The 13,553-nt window shown below is 39.3% G+C and overlaps 1 protein-coding gene across 6 annotated transcripts in view; it reads left to right on the forward strand.

Annotated features, from left to right (window-relative positions):
- The window catches only part of IFTAP (intraflagellar transport associated protein), a 66,658-nt gene that overhangs the window by 8,411 nt on the left and 44,694 nt on the right, over positions 1 to 13,553 (forward strand). For 5 of the 6 annotated variants that reach the window (XM_005216388.5, XM_010812787.4, XM_010812786.4 and 2 more), the window contains one exon: positions 9,708 to 9,863. In XM_005216388.5, coding sequence (XP_005216445.1) covers positions 9,731 to 9,863 — 133 coding nt within the window. In that variant the 5' untranslated portion in view covers positions 9,708 to 9,730. Of the gene's footprint in view, positions 1 to 9,683; positions 9,864 to 13,553 lie in introns of all 6 variants that reach the window. The other variant, XM_010812788.4, reaches the window with a different exon arrangement.

The following is a 13,553-nucleotide window of genomic DNA, read 5'->3' on the forward strand; positions in this document are numbered from 1 at the left end:
TAGTGATTAGAGGTAGATAGATTTGGATTTGAGTCCGAGTTCTGCCACTTACTAGCTGAATGGCCTTTTTGAGCTTCAGTCCTTATCTCTAAAACAAGGGTGATACCTGCCTTATTGGGAGGATGGATGGATATGAAGTGTCTGTTATAGAGAGTGTACTCAATAAATCTGTCTAATATGATGGTGCCATACATTTATTTGTAAAAGTGAAGATGTTCATTTTTTGAAAAACTTTAGGATGCATTTTCAGGATTGACTTTTTAAAAACCAAGCAACTAGCTCAGTTGTTTGGCTGATTTTCATCATTTGAAATGTTGGTCCATTCTTTAAAAAAGTGTCATCATCTCTTCTGGTTACTCCCACAGTGATTTTTTTATCTCTGTCTGCAAAAGAGCATTGGGTTATTTCCCTAACCTATTCATGGTGTCGTATAATGATAATGGCACTTGAAATTCCAGCATCAGTGACAGCGCTCATCTAATTGACATAGTGGATATCTCCACAATAAATATAAAATAATAAATGCAACACAGACCAGGGGTGAGTTTAGGTAAGTGCTTTAGCCTTTGCATTCTGCTAACACCAGAAAACAGGCAGTTGGTTGCTGAGTGGGTTCGTTGTCCCCAGCCTATCAACATCCTAGCACAGAAGCTAAATGTGAAGTCATGAACAATATTTATCCAGCATCCACTGTGTACCTCCACTGTGGAAGATTAGGAAAAAAAATATCACAGACACAGGTTTTGCCTTAAGGAGCTTGCATGATAGTAGGAAGTAGTCACCCTTAAAAATTCACCAAGAAATCACAATTATAGGGGCAGAGTCAAATTCATACTGAGATATGTGTATTTCTTCTGCCTTAAATCCAAAGACAGCAGGCAATTAAAGAATACAAGTCAGTGTCATTACAGAGTAAAATAATCTTTATTCCACAGAGGAGATAAAAGATTTAGTAATGGGGTATTCTGTCATAGTAACTGAATAAAAAGGAAACATAGTTGGAGAAAAATAGAACGTCAGAGATGGAAGACAACTTCAAATCCTGTCCCTTTATATCTACATTCACACTACTTAAGGCTAAAAAAGTTAAATAACTTGAAAGGGTAACACAGCTACAGGAGTGTGTGTACATGGTGAGCTGAGGCGGGCAGAGGAGGAGCACAGTCTTGTGAACTCTTGACAGTGTTTCCCAAGAAATGTAGTGACCTGTCAAGCATTTCCATCCCCTTTTATAAATGAAGAAACAACTTAAATGACATTGCCCAATGGGTTAGCAAGTGTTTGAAATAAGGTCAATGGCAGCTTTTCACAGCATTCAAACAGGCATAGACAATTTTTACTTTTTCAAATAAGTGGCTGATTTTTTTTCAGGAAATAATATAAATAGTATGGGAAAGGGAGGTGTCTGACTTGTTGAATGAATCCCACGATAGAAGGCACAACTGAAACTAGCAAGGAGGAGAAAAGAGGAAGGAAAGGGAAACGTAGACGGAAGCAATCTACAGTTAGTATGATGGATTATCAAGAGAAGAACATGACAAGTGAGTTGTCATTTTTTATTTAAAGTGATGAATTAAATGCAGCCACCTGACCAGAACATTCTCTGATTTTTAAGGAGGATTCCTAATTGTAGAATAAAATGGAGCAACATTTGAGAGGTGATTTACAGTGTTGTTTCAGAAAGAAAACGCACTTAAAATTTTTATTCTTAGAGAAGGAGGGAATTTGTGTTTCTTAATTTCTGCCTTTGTGTATAGAAACCATGCTGGCAAAAAGAAATTGGTTTTTACGTAGGGGTGTGTGTGTGTGTTATGTTGTGTACACAAAGCAAAATTGCAAATAAAATGCTGAGGGAAATTGGAAGTTAGGGAATCACTGTGTTACTCCTTAAGGCCCATTTGTTATTCTACGGTCATAGGAATTTAGAATCAAAAATAGCTGAGAAATACAGCTTTAAAATCTTATTTCTTTTTAAGAGAATGTCAAATGAAAAGGTCGATATTATTTGCACCATCTGGCATTTTGAAACACTTTGTGAAATGAATTCCTAAAAACAGAGTTGATTTAGTCTGGTGGGTCTACACCTGCTCCTAACTAGCTGTGCAGGTGTTGCTTTAAAGCAGGCTTTCTGGTTTTGTGGAAGTGCTGTGTGCTGTGCACGTGGCCCACAGGCTGGGAAGCCAGACAGAGATGACTTTAATTGAGAGTGGATGCTTTTGTGCCACAGTTGTCATGCAATACAGATAAAATGAGCAAAAATGGGACATCGTGTCCCATGGGAAGGCAGCATTACAGTTGAGCTAATAACTCTTTTATGATTGAAACCTTATTGCATGATTATAGAGCTCTAAAGTTGACTTAGAAACTCTACTGCCTGTTTGGATCCACAGGTTTATCAGGGGCCTTGAAAAAATGTTCACTGAAATACTCACTATTATTGTCTGTAACTCATTGAGGTAGATGATCACGTTTCTGAGGCTAGGAGATCAGTTTTGAGTAAGATTGAAATATGCGTATTGTACATTTGTCTTGATAAATGTACTAGTCTAGAGGTCATGCACTGGAGAAGGAAATGGCACCCCACTCCAGTGTTCTTGCCTGGAGAATCCCAGGGATGGCGGAGCCTGGTGGGCTGCCGTCTATGGGGTCGCACAGAGTCAGACACGACTGAAGCGACTTAGCAGCAGCAGCAGAGGTCAGTTAATATGTTTGTAGTTTTGTTAGGAGGTGAAGGTAGGTGATTGACTCAAATTTTTCATAAAAGCAAATTAAGAAACAAAAATGATAGTGGAAAAGTAATTTTTCTGCTTTTGAAAACAATGGATTTTCTAAAATTCGTCTTATGGGTACAGCTTTCAGCTTCCATGTCCACAGGTAATTTGCTTTAAAAAAAAATGAGTAAGCAAGGAGAGGGAAGTTCTGAATGCTTAACTGTTTGCATTTTTGTTTAATGGAATTAATAACTGTGTAATTGAAAACAGTCTAATAGTTGACCCGCCTCAGTGAGTCAATGTAGACATTTCTGGATTGATTTGAGCAGCTTGGAGGAAAAGTATGTTTTGGGGAAATAAAATTGATTTTATACAATCTGTTGATGAACAAGTCTTAATAAATGATAGTCTCAAGAAACCCCATTACGGTAACTTGGATGGATAATCAGGAAAGGGAAGCAAATTTTTCAAGAGGAAACTTTCTGCTTAAGCATGTAATTTTATAGATTAGTATTATTCCCACTCTCTAGAGCTTATTGCAGGAGGAAAACCATCAACACGCCTGAGTTCCAACATTCTTGGTAAACTTTTACTGGGTGTCTTCTCTTTCTCTTTTCCTTAAGATGAGATTTTTGTCAAGGAAAAAGTGTAACAAAGATGTGCCAACTTCTGAGACCTCTGCACAGATGACAATATGCAGCTTTTCTTTTCTAAAGCTTTGTTGTTTAGTTGTTTAGCCGTGTCTGACTCTTTTGTGACCCCATGGACGTGGCCTGCCAGGCTTCTCTGTCCATGGAATTTTCCAGGCAAGAATACTGGAGTGGGTTGCCATTTCCTTCTCCAGGGGATCTTCCCAGCCCATGGATCAAGCCTGCATCTCCTGCACTGGCATTGAACTACCTGAGAAGCTGCTCTTCTAAAGCTTTGTAGTTAGCAGTTATCTCCAAGCCTCTCCTGCCTCCTACCAAAGGCTTCCTGTAATATTCACTGCAAAGGGTTGTATCAAGGGGAATCTATATGGAAATCTAGAGGCTTATCGGAGAAGGCAATGGCAACCCACTCCAGTACTCTTGCCTGGAAAATCCCATGGATGGAGGGGCCTGGTGGGCTGCAGTCCATGGGGTTGCTAGGAGTCGGACATGACTGAGCGATTTCACTTTCACTTTTCACTTTCATGCATTGGAGAAGGAAATGGCAACCCACTCCAGTGTTCTTGCCTGGAGAATCCCAGGGACGGGGGAGCCTGGTGGGCTGCCGTCTATGGGGTTGCACAGAGTTGGACATGACTGAAGCGACTTAGCAGCAGCAGCAGCAGCAGAGGCTTATACTGTCATCTTTTTTGGTGATAATGGAGAATTCCATGCTTTTTAAAGTATTAGAAAAGGCTCATTGGGAGAAGCTTGTAACTTGAAGTGTTGTGTATTCTTTGATGCCAGAATATATGTTTTTACCACCTGGATAAAAAACTATAAAGGAATTTAGATCCTCTTCTATTTCATAAAAAGTTTTGTATTTATTTCTTCCTCTCTTCCTTTGTTTTCTTGTTTGTATCGGTAAATGTCTAAAACAAATGATGTATATGCATGTGTGTGTGTGTGAGTGTGTGCATTTTGCCTCAAGATGTTTTGTATGTTACTGGGATAAAGAACGTAATTGTAGTCAGACACACGAATACACCCAACCTGAGTGAGATTGCTGCTTATTGCTTAATTTCCTGATGACTTACTTCATCTATGCATTAAAAATCATAATCAGGAGCATCTCATTACTGTTTATGAGAACCACATAATGCTGCTCTCCAGTAGAGTCATTAGTTGACAAAAACCTCACTTACAGTTTCTTTTCCAGATTCGTTTATTTGTATTCTGTGATTGAACTAGATGACCTTTAGGTTTCTCTCAACTCTGAGACTCTGTGCCAATTTCTGTCATTGAATTTCATTCTCCTTATTTTGATCTAAACAACATGAAAATATTATAGGATGCAAAATAGTTTTTGTTCAGTCAAGGCAGAGGCTGTCAGTTCATTCCGAGTCTCTTCTATCATGTAAGTAAATCTGTACCCTTACTGTGTAATTTGGTCTTTTGAGATTTGTTCATTTTCCAAAGTATAAAAAGAGACCTAGCCTGTGCAGCACCAAGGTTGACATTTTCCTTCCTCAGATTTTGTGAATTCTTTGTAAAATATCCCATTTTACCTTTCATACATCAGGAGCTGCTTGAAGAGAACTATGAGAATTTGAGACAATGGGCTTTGATAGTCCCTGCAAAACTCTTTAAAAATGTGTTATTTATTACTTTCAAGTATCAGCAATAAGCCTCACAGTTAACAACAACAACAAACACGATTTTGCAGGCATATACCTTTCTGTACTGTTAGAAAGCAGATTATATGTTTTGAAAGCTTACTAGCTCAGGGTGACTTGTTTCTTAAGGCTTCTTGCTTTCATTTCTGACAGATGTGTTTTAAGTAAGTCACAGGAGGCAGGGATCTGAAGATTAGTATCCAAGAAATACTACATCAGTGGTGATAGTTCCACATACTTTATTTTATAATGATGTCTGTAAAGGGGTGGGACCCTTTACAGGGACCTTCCCAGGACAGATCACCCCCCAATCCCCACTCTTCCTCTGCTTGCCTCTTGTTTATAAAAAGGCTTTAGTCTCCTAAACCTTCCCTGAGCTCCAAAGAGCAGATTCAAACAGGTACTCTCTGGAAAAGTGAGGGAATGTACAAACAAAGGAAAAAACAGCCCAGCATAATTTTTTTCTATTCTTAGCTTAAACCAGTGTCTTGATTTATGACCCTGAACTGTTGAGATAATGTCCTGTGGGTTCAACCAACTGGCTCCAAGTGGACCTGAAATTGATGACACAGGGAGAGTCAATTAAAAACCGAAACTCTTAAACCATCATGAAGGCTCTAAGTATATAACAAAATGTCCCAACCATTGCTTTTGCTTTCTCCTAGAAAGAAAGAAAGACCTTTGCCCCTGTTCCATAGAAATGGAATGAAGGATTGACAGTGGGGTCTTACACCCAGGGCATGAGCTGATCCATCTTGAACAGCACAGATTTTCAAGTTCATGGGCATTTTCCTTTCCTGCTGGCCCTGGCATGCCTCAGAGCTGCCTAGATAATGACAAGCTGACGAGGAGAGAATGAGAACTAATCTCGCTTGCCTAAGAATTTCAGAAACCAACCTCAAGGACACGGGAATGGAATGACCCTGAGTAGAAAATTAATGAACACCTAATGAAGATGACATTAACTGGACCAGTTTGGAGATGATTATCGGAGCTGACTGCTGTTGTGCATGTCAACCCCTGCTTGTACATCCCTGAAACTCCCCTTGAAAACCTTGGTCTCCTAGCCAGCAACTTGGAGATGATCTTGGAACATTAGCCACCATCTCCCCAGGTCACTGGCCTCCTGAATAAAGCAGCTTTTCCTTTTTTACCAATACTTGTCTGTCAAGTATTGGTCTTTCTGGCAGTGAGCAAACTTGGGTTCAGAACTAGCCTGGATGTGTTACATTTTCTTTCAGAGAGCAGGTGACACTACCTGGCTTGAGTGGTCGTTAGTTTTGTTATTTGAAAGGAAGAAAGCAGGACTCCAGGAAGATGGTGCGGTTCTTTTGCTAGCTCCCAGGGACTCAGTAAGCAGAGAATCCTGTTCCTAAGAAAGCTTGTGGTCTTTTGTGGAGTTGAGTAGTCCAAGCAGAGCGACACATCCTCCCAGCGGTTCCTTCTGGAGGCTGTGATTGTGAAAGTGTATGTTGTTACACGTTTACTTATCATCACAATATGTTCTGGGTCTTTTTTATGTGGAGCTTTAAGCGTTAAGACAAAAAAACCAAATCAAAGAATCCTGTTATCCAGGCAAGTATATCTCTGTCTCTTCCTTTTTGTCTTTTAGAAAAACACTTCATGGTAAAAACACAAACTAATGTGAGTGGTAACTGAAAAAGCAATGCTTCCTTCTAGAAAACCACTAGGATTTGCATAAACCACTTGATTGTCTGGTAAATGATTATCTGCTCTGTCAGTCTCTGAGGACTTTTAACATGAGGTTATTTGTATTTTCATAGATAAGGAAAGTACTAAGTTTGAAGGTGGGTTAAACTCTTTAAATCATGACAGCTTGTAAAACTGGATTTTGCAAAAGTCTTTAAAATGTCTGTACAGTTACTGTATTGTGATAACCACAGGAATAAAATTAAAGACATTGAAAGATGTTGAATTTGTGCTGTGCTCAGCCTGTTAATTGTCTGCCTTTAGTAAAACTGAGATGTGTTAAGGCTAAATACTCAAAATATACCAATTTGAGAATTGCAAAGCATGTTTAAAGGAATTCCTATTATAACTCTCAAAGCATCCAGCAATATAAAGTACAACCTGGCTGCTACTGTTTGATATTTGTCCACAGAAGTAGATTACCTGAGATGGGTTGAGGAAGAGGTTGCTATAATACAGTGCTGGAATTTTGCTGGGGTCCACTTCTGGAAAAGCAGATTGATATTAACATTTTGGTAATTAAGTATTTGTCCTACTGATAGTTAAATAATAACCACCTTTGAATTTATCATTATTTATTAGCTAGCAATTGCAAGCATAATTAAACTATGGGTTGCTGAAGCCTGGCAGTATTATAGGCAAATTTGCATAAACTGTAACTGGTGCTGTTTCTTATATCTAATTTTCAGGTCCAAATTATTTCTTTCATTTTGGGTTGGTGTATAGCTAGACTTTTTATTTTCACTAGGACTGCTACAATATCATGCTTTATCTAGGGTTGTAATGCATCATGAATTCTCTTGGTTGATCTTTGGGTAATATTAGTACCTTCAAAGTCAAAGGGGTCACAGTAAACACAGGTCTTGATGTAAACAAAGGACAGGGTACCAAGGCTGATCCGTTGTCGTCATCCTCATGGCTGACATTTCTTGAGGCCTCCTGTATATTCATCTAATCCTTACAGCAATCTTGAGAGGTACCTGTAGCTTCATACTTCGTATTTAAAACTCTTGGGGTCAGTTGTCTTTCAGAATTCAAAAGTTTTTTGGAGTTTAGAAAGGTAATCAGGGCAAATGCCACATATTATTAATACATAAAATCTCCAGTGGGGTCTGGAAAAGCACCTCAAAAGCAAGCCCATGAGTTTTTTTTCAGGGAAACATAAATAGTAATACTATTTATACAGAATAAATAAAAGCCACAAACACTTTCATGTTAATTCAGGTTGGGTTTTGCCACTAAGTGAGTTCAGGTATCACCTTGTGAATATATTTTTGGTTTGTTTTTCCTGAACTTTATGGTAAATATCAAATAATGATGTTAATAACAGACACCAGATGTTCACTTTTATTCAGGAAAAATAGAAGAACCACGGGATTTATATAGTATCGGAGAACCCCTCCTGTGAATCACACTGGCTATTTAGGCTGTCATTGTTCTTCTGCTTTTTGTAGATAGTCACTTTTCGCAAAGCTGTGTAAGAATCATATTTCACACAGAATGAACAGAATTTAACAAGGTGAAATATCACAACTAAAAACAAAGTTCAAACTCCTCAAGGACTGAGGTACTGTCTCAGCTGACAAGCATTTAGTTACGAAGTAGTCAATGCTCTGACAATGTGAGGGGGCCACTAGCTTGCGAACGGGATCTTTGCATGAAGTAGGAGTAAGGCATTTAGAATATGAGCATTAATCAAGTATCACTGTCTCCAGACTGTTCCTGGAATCTTGTCTTCATTTTTGGAGGACACATTTTAAAGGGATGCAGACAGTGTGAAATCTTTTCCAGGTAGATTGATCAGAAGGGTGAAAGGATTCAAAGCCATGTCACATAAGGTACAGATACAGTGACTGGGTAGGCTTAGCAGAGTTTTTGGCCAACTTCTAACAATATTTGACTGTAGTACCTGCTCAAATGAGTAACTTTAGTTTGAGATCAATGGACCGCCAACTCTGTGCCATGTCCTGAGCTATGAAAAGATATGGACCCTTTCTCTCACGGGCTCCAGGTCTCATAGAACACACAGAAATGTATACAACTATTTACAATACAATGGGATAAGTGGAACACAGCATAGAAAAGCAGCACAGAAATTATGATGTGCTCTTGTGGTGATGGGAGATGGAAAGCTAAAGCCTTCAGAGACAAACTGAATTCTGAACTGAATTTTGAAAAAGAAATTTGTGTAAGTGGGTGAAATAAGAAGATTGAGAAAGGGCAGGACAGGCTTGCCCAAATATTTGAAAGGAAATCGTATATGAAAAGAATTGAAATGGTTCAGTCCCATCCAGGGGCCAGGACCAGTTTGGGGTAGGGAACACAAAGACACATTTAGGCTGTTTTAGAAGGAGGCTTGAATAGAGCTGTCCAAAGGCTTCTTTGGACATAAAGGGTTTTCAATATCTGGATGTGTTAAAGCACAGACAGGTCAACTGTTTGGCAGCACAAGTACCAGAGTATGGAGGGTGTGTGTGTATGTCATGCAGTGAATAGAGAAACATAGTGAAGTACTTAGGGGCATGGGTTCTAGGGTCACACTTCTAGAACTGACATTTCTGCTTACTGGCTCTGTAATCAGAGCTAGAATTGTTATGAAGTTAAAGAACAGTATCTGGTACCTAATAGGTGCTCAATAGGTAACAAGTGTTAGCAACTGTTGCTGTTGTCTTTGGATGGGTGGTTGGTTTATCTCACCTTGAAAGATTTTGAGTTTCTAGTTATGTAACTGTGTGATGATATTGCTGTGAATTAAGAAGATGGTAACCAGGAAACAAGCAAAAATAAAATTGGGATAGTTCAATTCTACAATTGAGATATGAATATAACTCTGGTCTCTTAAACCAGGGTATATCACTCTAATAACTATCTTGATTTGTCCTTTTGGAGTGTTGGAATTCTTCCACCTACCCATCCAGAGTAGTTTCAAGAGGCTGGTACTGCACAACTCACCATAGCTCATGTTTTTCTTGGTCTCATAGATAAAGTGGCCTTATGAATAGGAATGCCTGCCAAGACACCAGAATTGGAGATGATGGATGAAGATCGGCTAATTGAAGAAGTCTTGGATAAGTTTGTTAATTGTCATGAGCAAACATATGAAGAATTTCTGAGAACGTTCACTCATCTTTCAAAAGGTAAGATGGAAAAGTAAACTTTCTATGACAGTAGTGAAGTGAGAGTTGCTCAGTGGTATCTGACTCTTGGCGACCCCATGGACTGTAGCCCCCCAGACCCCTCTGTCCCTGGGGGTTCTCCAGGCAAGGGTACTGGAGTGTATCCTCCCCATGTCCTCCTCCAGGGGATCTTCCTAACCCAGGGATCGAACCCTGGTCTCTTGCATTGCAGGTGGATTCTTTACCAACGGAGCCACCAGGGAAGCCCAGTAGAGATAACGAATTTTATTATGATTTTATGTCTTTGCTGTCTTTTCAGAAAGACTATTGAATGAGCATTCATTCATTCCATTATTTTGATCTGGTTATTCTCATCAAGGCATTTGCAACTGATGCATATAAATGCTAACTTTTTTATCCAGCCAAGAGTTGTATTGTGGAATCTGAGCCATTGAATTTGAGAACTAAAAGGACCCAAGAAATCATTTAGTATAATCCCTTTGTTTTAGTTTTGAAAAAATAGAAGTGCAAAGAGTCCAGGCTTTTAAGAGCACACTGAAAACATTGAAGAAACCTAGCACCATGTAGGATATGGAGTCACACCATACACGTTTGGATTCTGGCATTGCTTCTTTCTGGCTTGAGGGGACGTCACTTGAGTAGAGGGGGGATATTCATAGTACCATAAAGGTTGATGAAGGCTAATTGCGATAATCCATGTAAACCTCTTAGCATAGTGGCTAGCTTGTAAATGCTTAATGAAGGCTAGGTATTATTATTGTTTATTGTGGTGATATCATGCTGTGGTTTCTGTAGAATGGAAACCACCCTTTAGACCAGAAGTGATAACTGAAGCCCTAAAGGCCAAACGCGTGCTGTGTTTTGTAATGTGTTTGGTTACCTCATGCAGTATTGTTATTGTTTTATTGAGCCAACATTTAAAAGTTGGAAATGTTACACAAAAATCTTGATGTTCTATTTTTTCTTTTTTCTGATTAAGTGAGAAGACGGTTGCCTCTTATTTCCCTGATGGCAGTATCAGCAGCTAGAGTTCAGGAGCCTTACACTTACCCTGTGACCTTACTAGTGTGATACACTCTCTGGCTCTCACACACCCTAAAACTGTGTGCATATCCTGCCTGCTTCCTTCACGCCACTGGCTTCTATAGGCATTGAGTTCTGTTTCGACTGCCATTGGCTTGCTCTCAGCCTTGGTCCTTTTTGGGTCATGACTCCACATTTGGGAGAATATTGACTTACATGTATCTTGGACTCAACTCCAGGGCCCTAATGGGGCCTGGGAATACAGACTTTTTAAAAGTTCCTATGGTGATTCTAATGTGTACCCAGGATTGAAAATAGGGAGTTCCATAATTTCTTAGGTTATAACAATCTCAGGATCCTCAGCTCCATGATTTGAAGCCATAATTCATGTGTCCTTAACAAATGTAAAAGAAGTGAAGTTATAATGAAGAAAAGGAAAAGAGATTCTAACCTGTTTCTTTTATTGTACAAGGTAGTGGGAATATCTATCTGTTTTGTTTACTCTTAAGGGAAATATGGCAACCTACTCCAGTGTTCTGGTCTGGAGAATCCCAGGGACGGCGGAGCCTGGTGGGGTGCCGTCTATGGGGACACACAGAGTCGAACACAACTGAAGCGACTTAGCAGCAGCAGCAGCAGCAAGGGAAATAGGGTTAGGGCTCCAAAATCACTGCAGATGGTGATTGTAGCCATGAAATTAATAGACGCTTACTCCTTGGAAGGAAAGTTATGACCGACCTAGATAGCACATTAAGAAGCAGAAATATTACTTTGCCAACAAAGGTCCGTCTAGTCAAGGCTATGGTTTTTCCAGTGGTCATGTATGGATGTGAGAGTTGGACTGTGAAGAAAGCTGAGCGCCGAAGAATTGATGCTTTTGAACTGTGGTGTTGGAGAAGACTCTTGTGAGTCCCTTGGACTGCAAGGAGATCCAACCAGTCTATCCTAAAGGAGACCAGTCCTGGGTGTTTATTGGAAGGACTAATGTTGAGGCTGAAACTCCAATACTTTGGCCACCTCATGCGAAGAGTTGACCCATTGGAAAAGACTCTGATGCTGGGAGGGATTGGGGGCAAGAGGAGAAGGGGACGACAGAGGATGAGATGGCTGGATGGCATCACCAACTCGATGGAGATGAGTTTGAGTGAACTCCGGGAGTTGGTGATGGACAAGGAGGCCTGGCGTGCTACAATCTATGGGGTCACAAAGAGTTGGACACAACTGAGCAATTGAACTGAACTGAACTGAAAGGGAAATAGAGAATTTAGGAAATACTTTGTTAAGTTGGGGCTGAGAATGATCTATTTTGGTATCATATGTGGATCAAATTAATCTTGATAATGGCCAAATCACCATTTGTCTTATGCACATAGATTTAGGAAGATGCTTGCCTTCTCAGAGTCTAATGATTTAGTTTCATGTTTTCCAGACCCACACATGCATGGTTGTGTGAATGGCTGGGGCAGGCTGTGGAAACAAGGATAAAACTGGCAGAATTCATGCATTTTGGTATGCCAGTGGCATTTTGATAACCCAGATTATTTTGGAACTTACTTGTAAGGCTGACTTTATTTTTGTACTCTGGAAGTGTAAGAACTTCTTGCAAGGACTTGGATATTTTAAGGAGGTTACACTGTTTTTGTTTTTCCGGGTAAGGAGTCTGTTCTGTTTGCAGATTTCTGTGTGCTCATTCCATGCCCAGAGAATCTGTTGCAGATGTGGTGACTTCATTTTGAGTTCAGTTTAGGCCCCAAATTGAGCTGAAATAAATGATGATGCAAGTTACATAAACTGCATCTCCAAGCACACTAGTTTTTTCCCTTTCAAAATATCCTTAGGCGCCAGTTCACATTATAAACTAATGACCTGAAAAAATTCCTCCTAGAGCACAAGAGCTGTGAGTGCAAAAATATGTCTTAAATCACTAAGTGTCCTTTCTTACCCTGAAACTTTTAAATACCTCTGAAAAACCACATAGGACTTAGGGTCGGGCCTAAGAGTTGAATGATAGCCAACAGAGTTGACCACAGTCAATGCAGTTAGCTCTGTTTGAAGGAAGATCTGAAAGCTTTTTCTTCAGTTGTCTTCTGCTTTCCAGCCCTTCATTTGTCTTGGTATTTGGTTGTCGTGCTAATATGAAGTGGAATCTTGTCTGTGTTAAAGTAGTTCTCACCGTGTATAGTTACATACGTTTCTTTAGTTTCTCAAGTATGCTTTCACTGATTGACTCTTCTATTTATTTTTGTAATAGTTACCTGCCAGAATGCATATGAGATTCATTTTCTTTCCGAGAGTGTTAAAAGGGTCAGTAATCCTATTAAAAATATTTCCCTGGAAAAAATTAAACTAGAGCCTTTTTGAAGAAATTCACGTTACTGCTTCAGGTGCTTGGGAAACAGTTGGAAACTGTTAATATTGTAGCATAATTCTCACTCTAGTACATTTATATTGACTATGTTTTGCAGTTTTTTTTTTTTTAAGCAGCTCTGGTTTTTATAATCATGGTGCATATTTGATGATAAATACTGTATTTTACCAAAATGTTTAAAGAGATACATTGCTTATTAATTTTAAGCAGACATTTTAATTGAATTCTTCAGTTCAAGAAGGTTAAGACTGAGTTTAAGATTTGTATTAGAAAATTAGTGTGCAGATTTTGAGTTTGTT

This window comes from Bos taurus, chromosome 15, assembly GCF_002263795.3.
Source record: "Bos taurus isolate L1 Dominette 01449 registration number 42190680 breed Hereford chromosome 15, ARS-UCD2.0, whole genome shotgun sequence".
NCBI lineage: Eukaryota > Metazoa > Chordata > Mammalia > Artiodactyla > Bovidae > Bos > Bos taurus.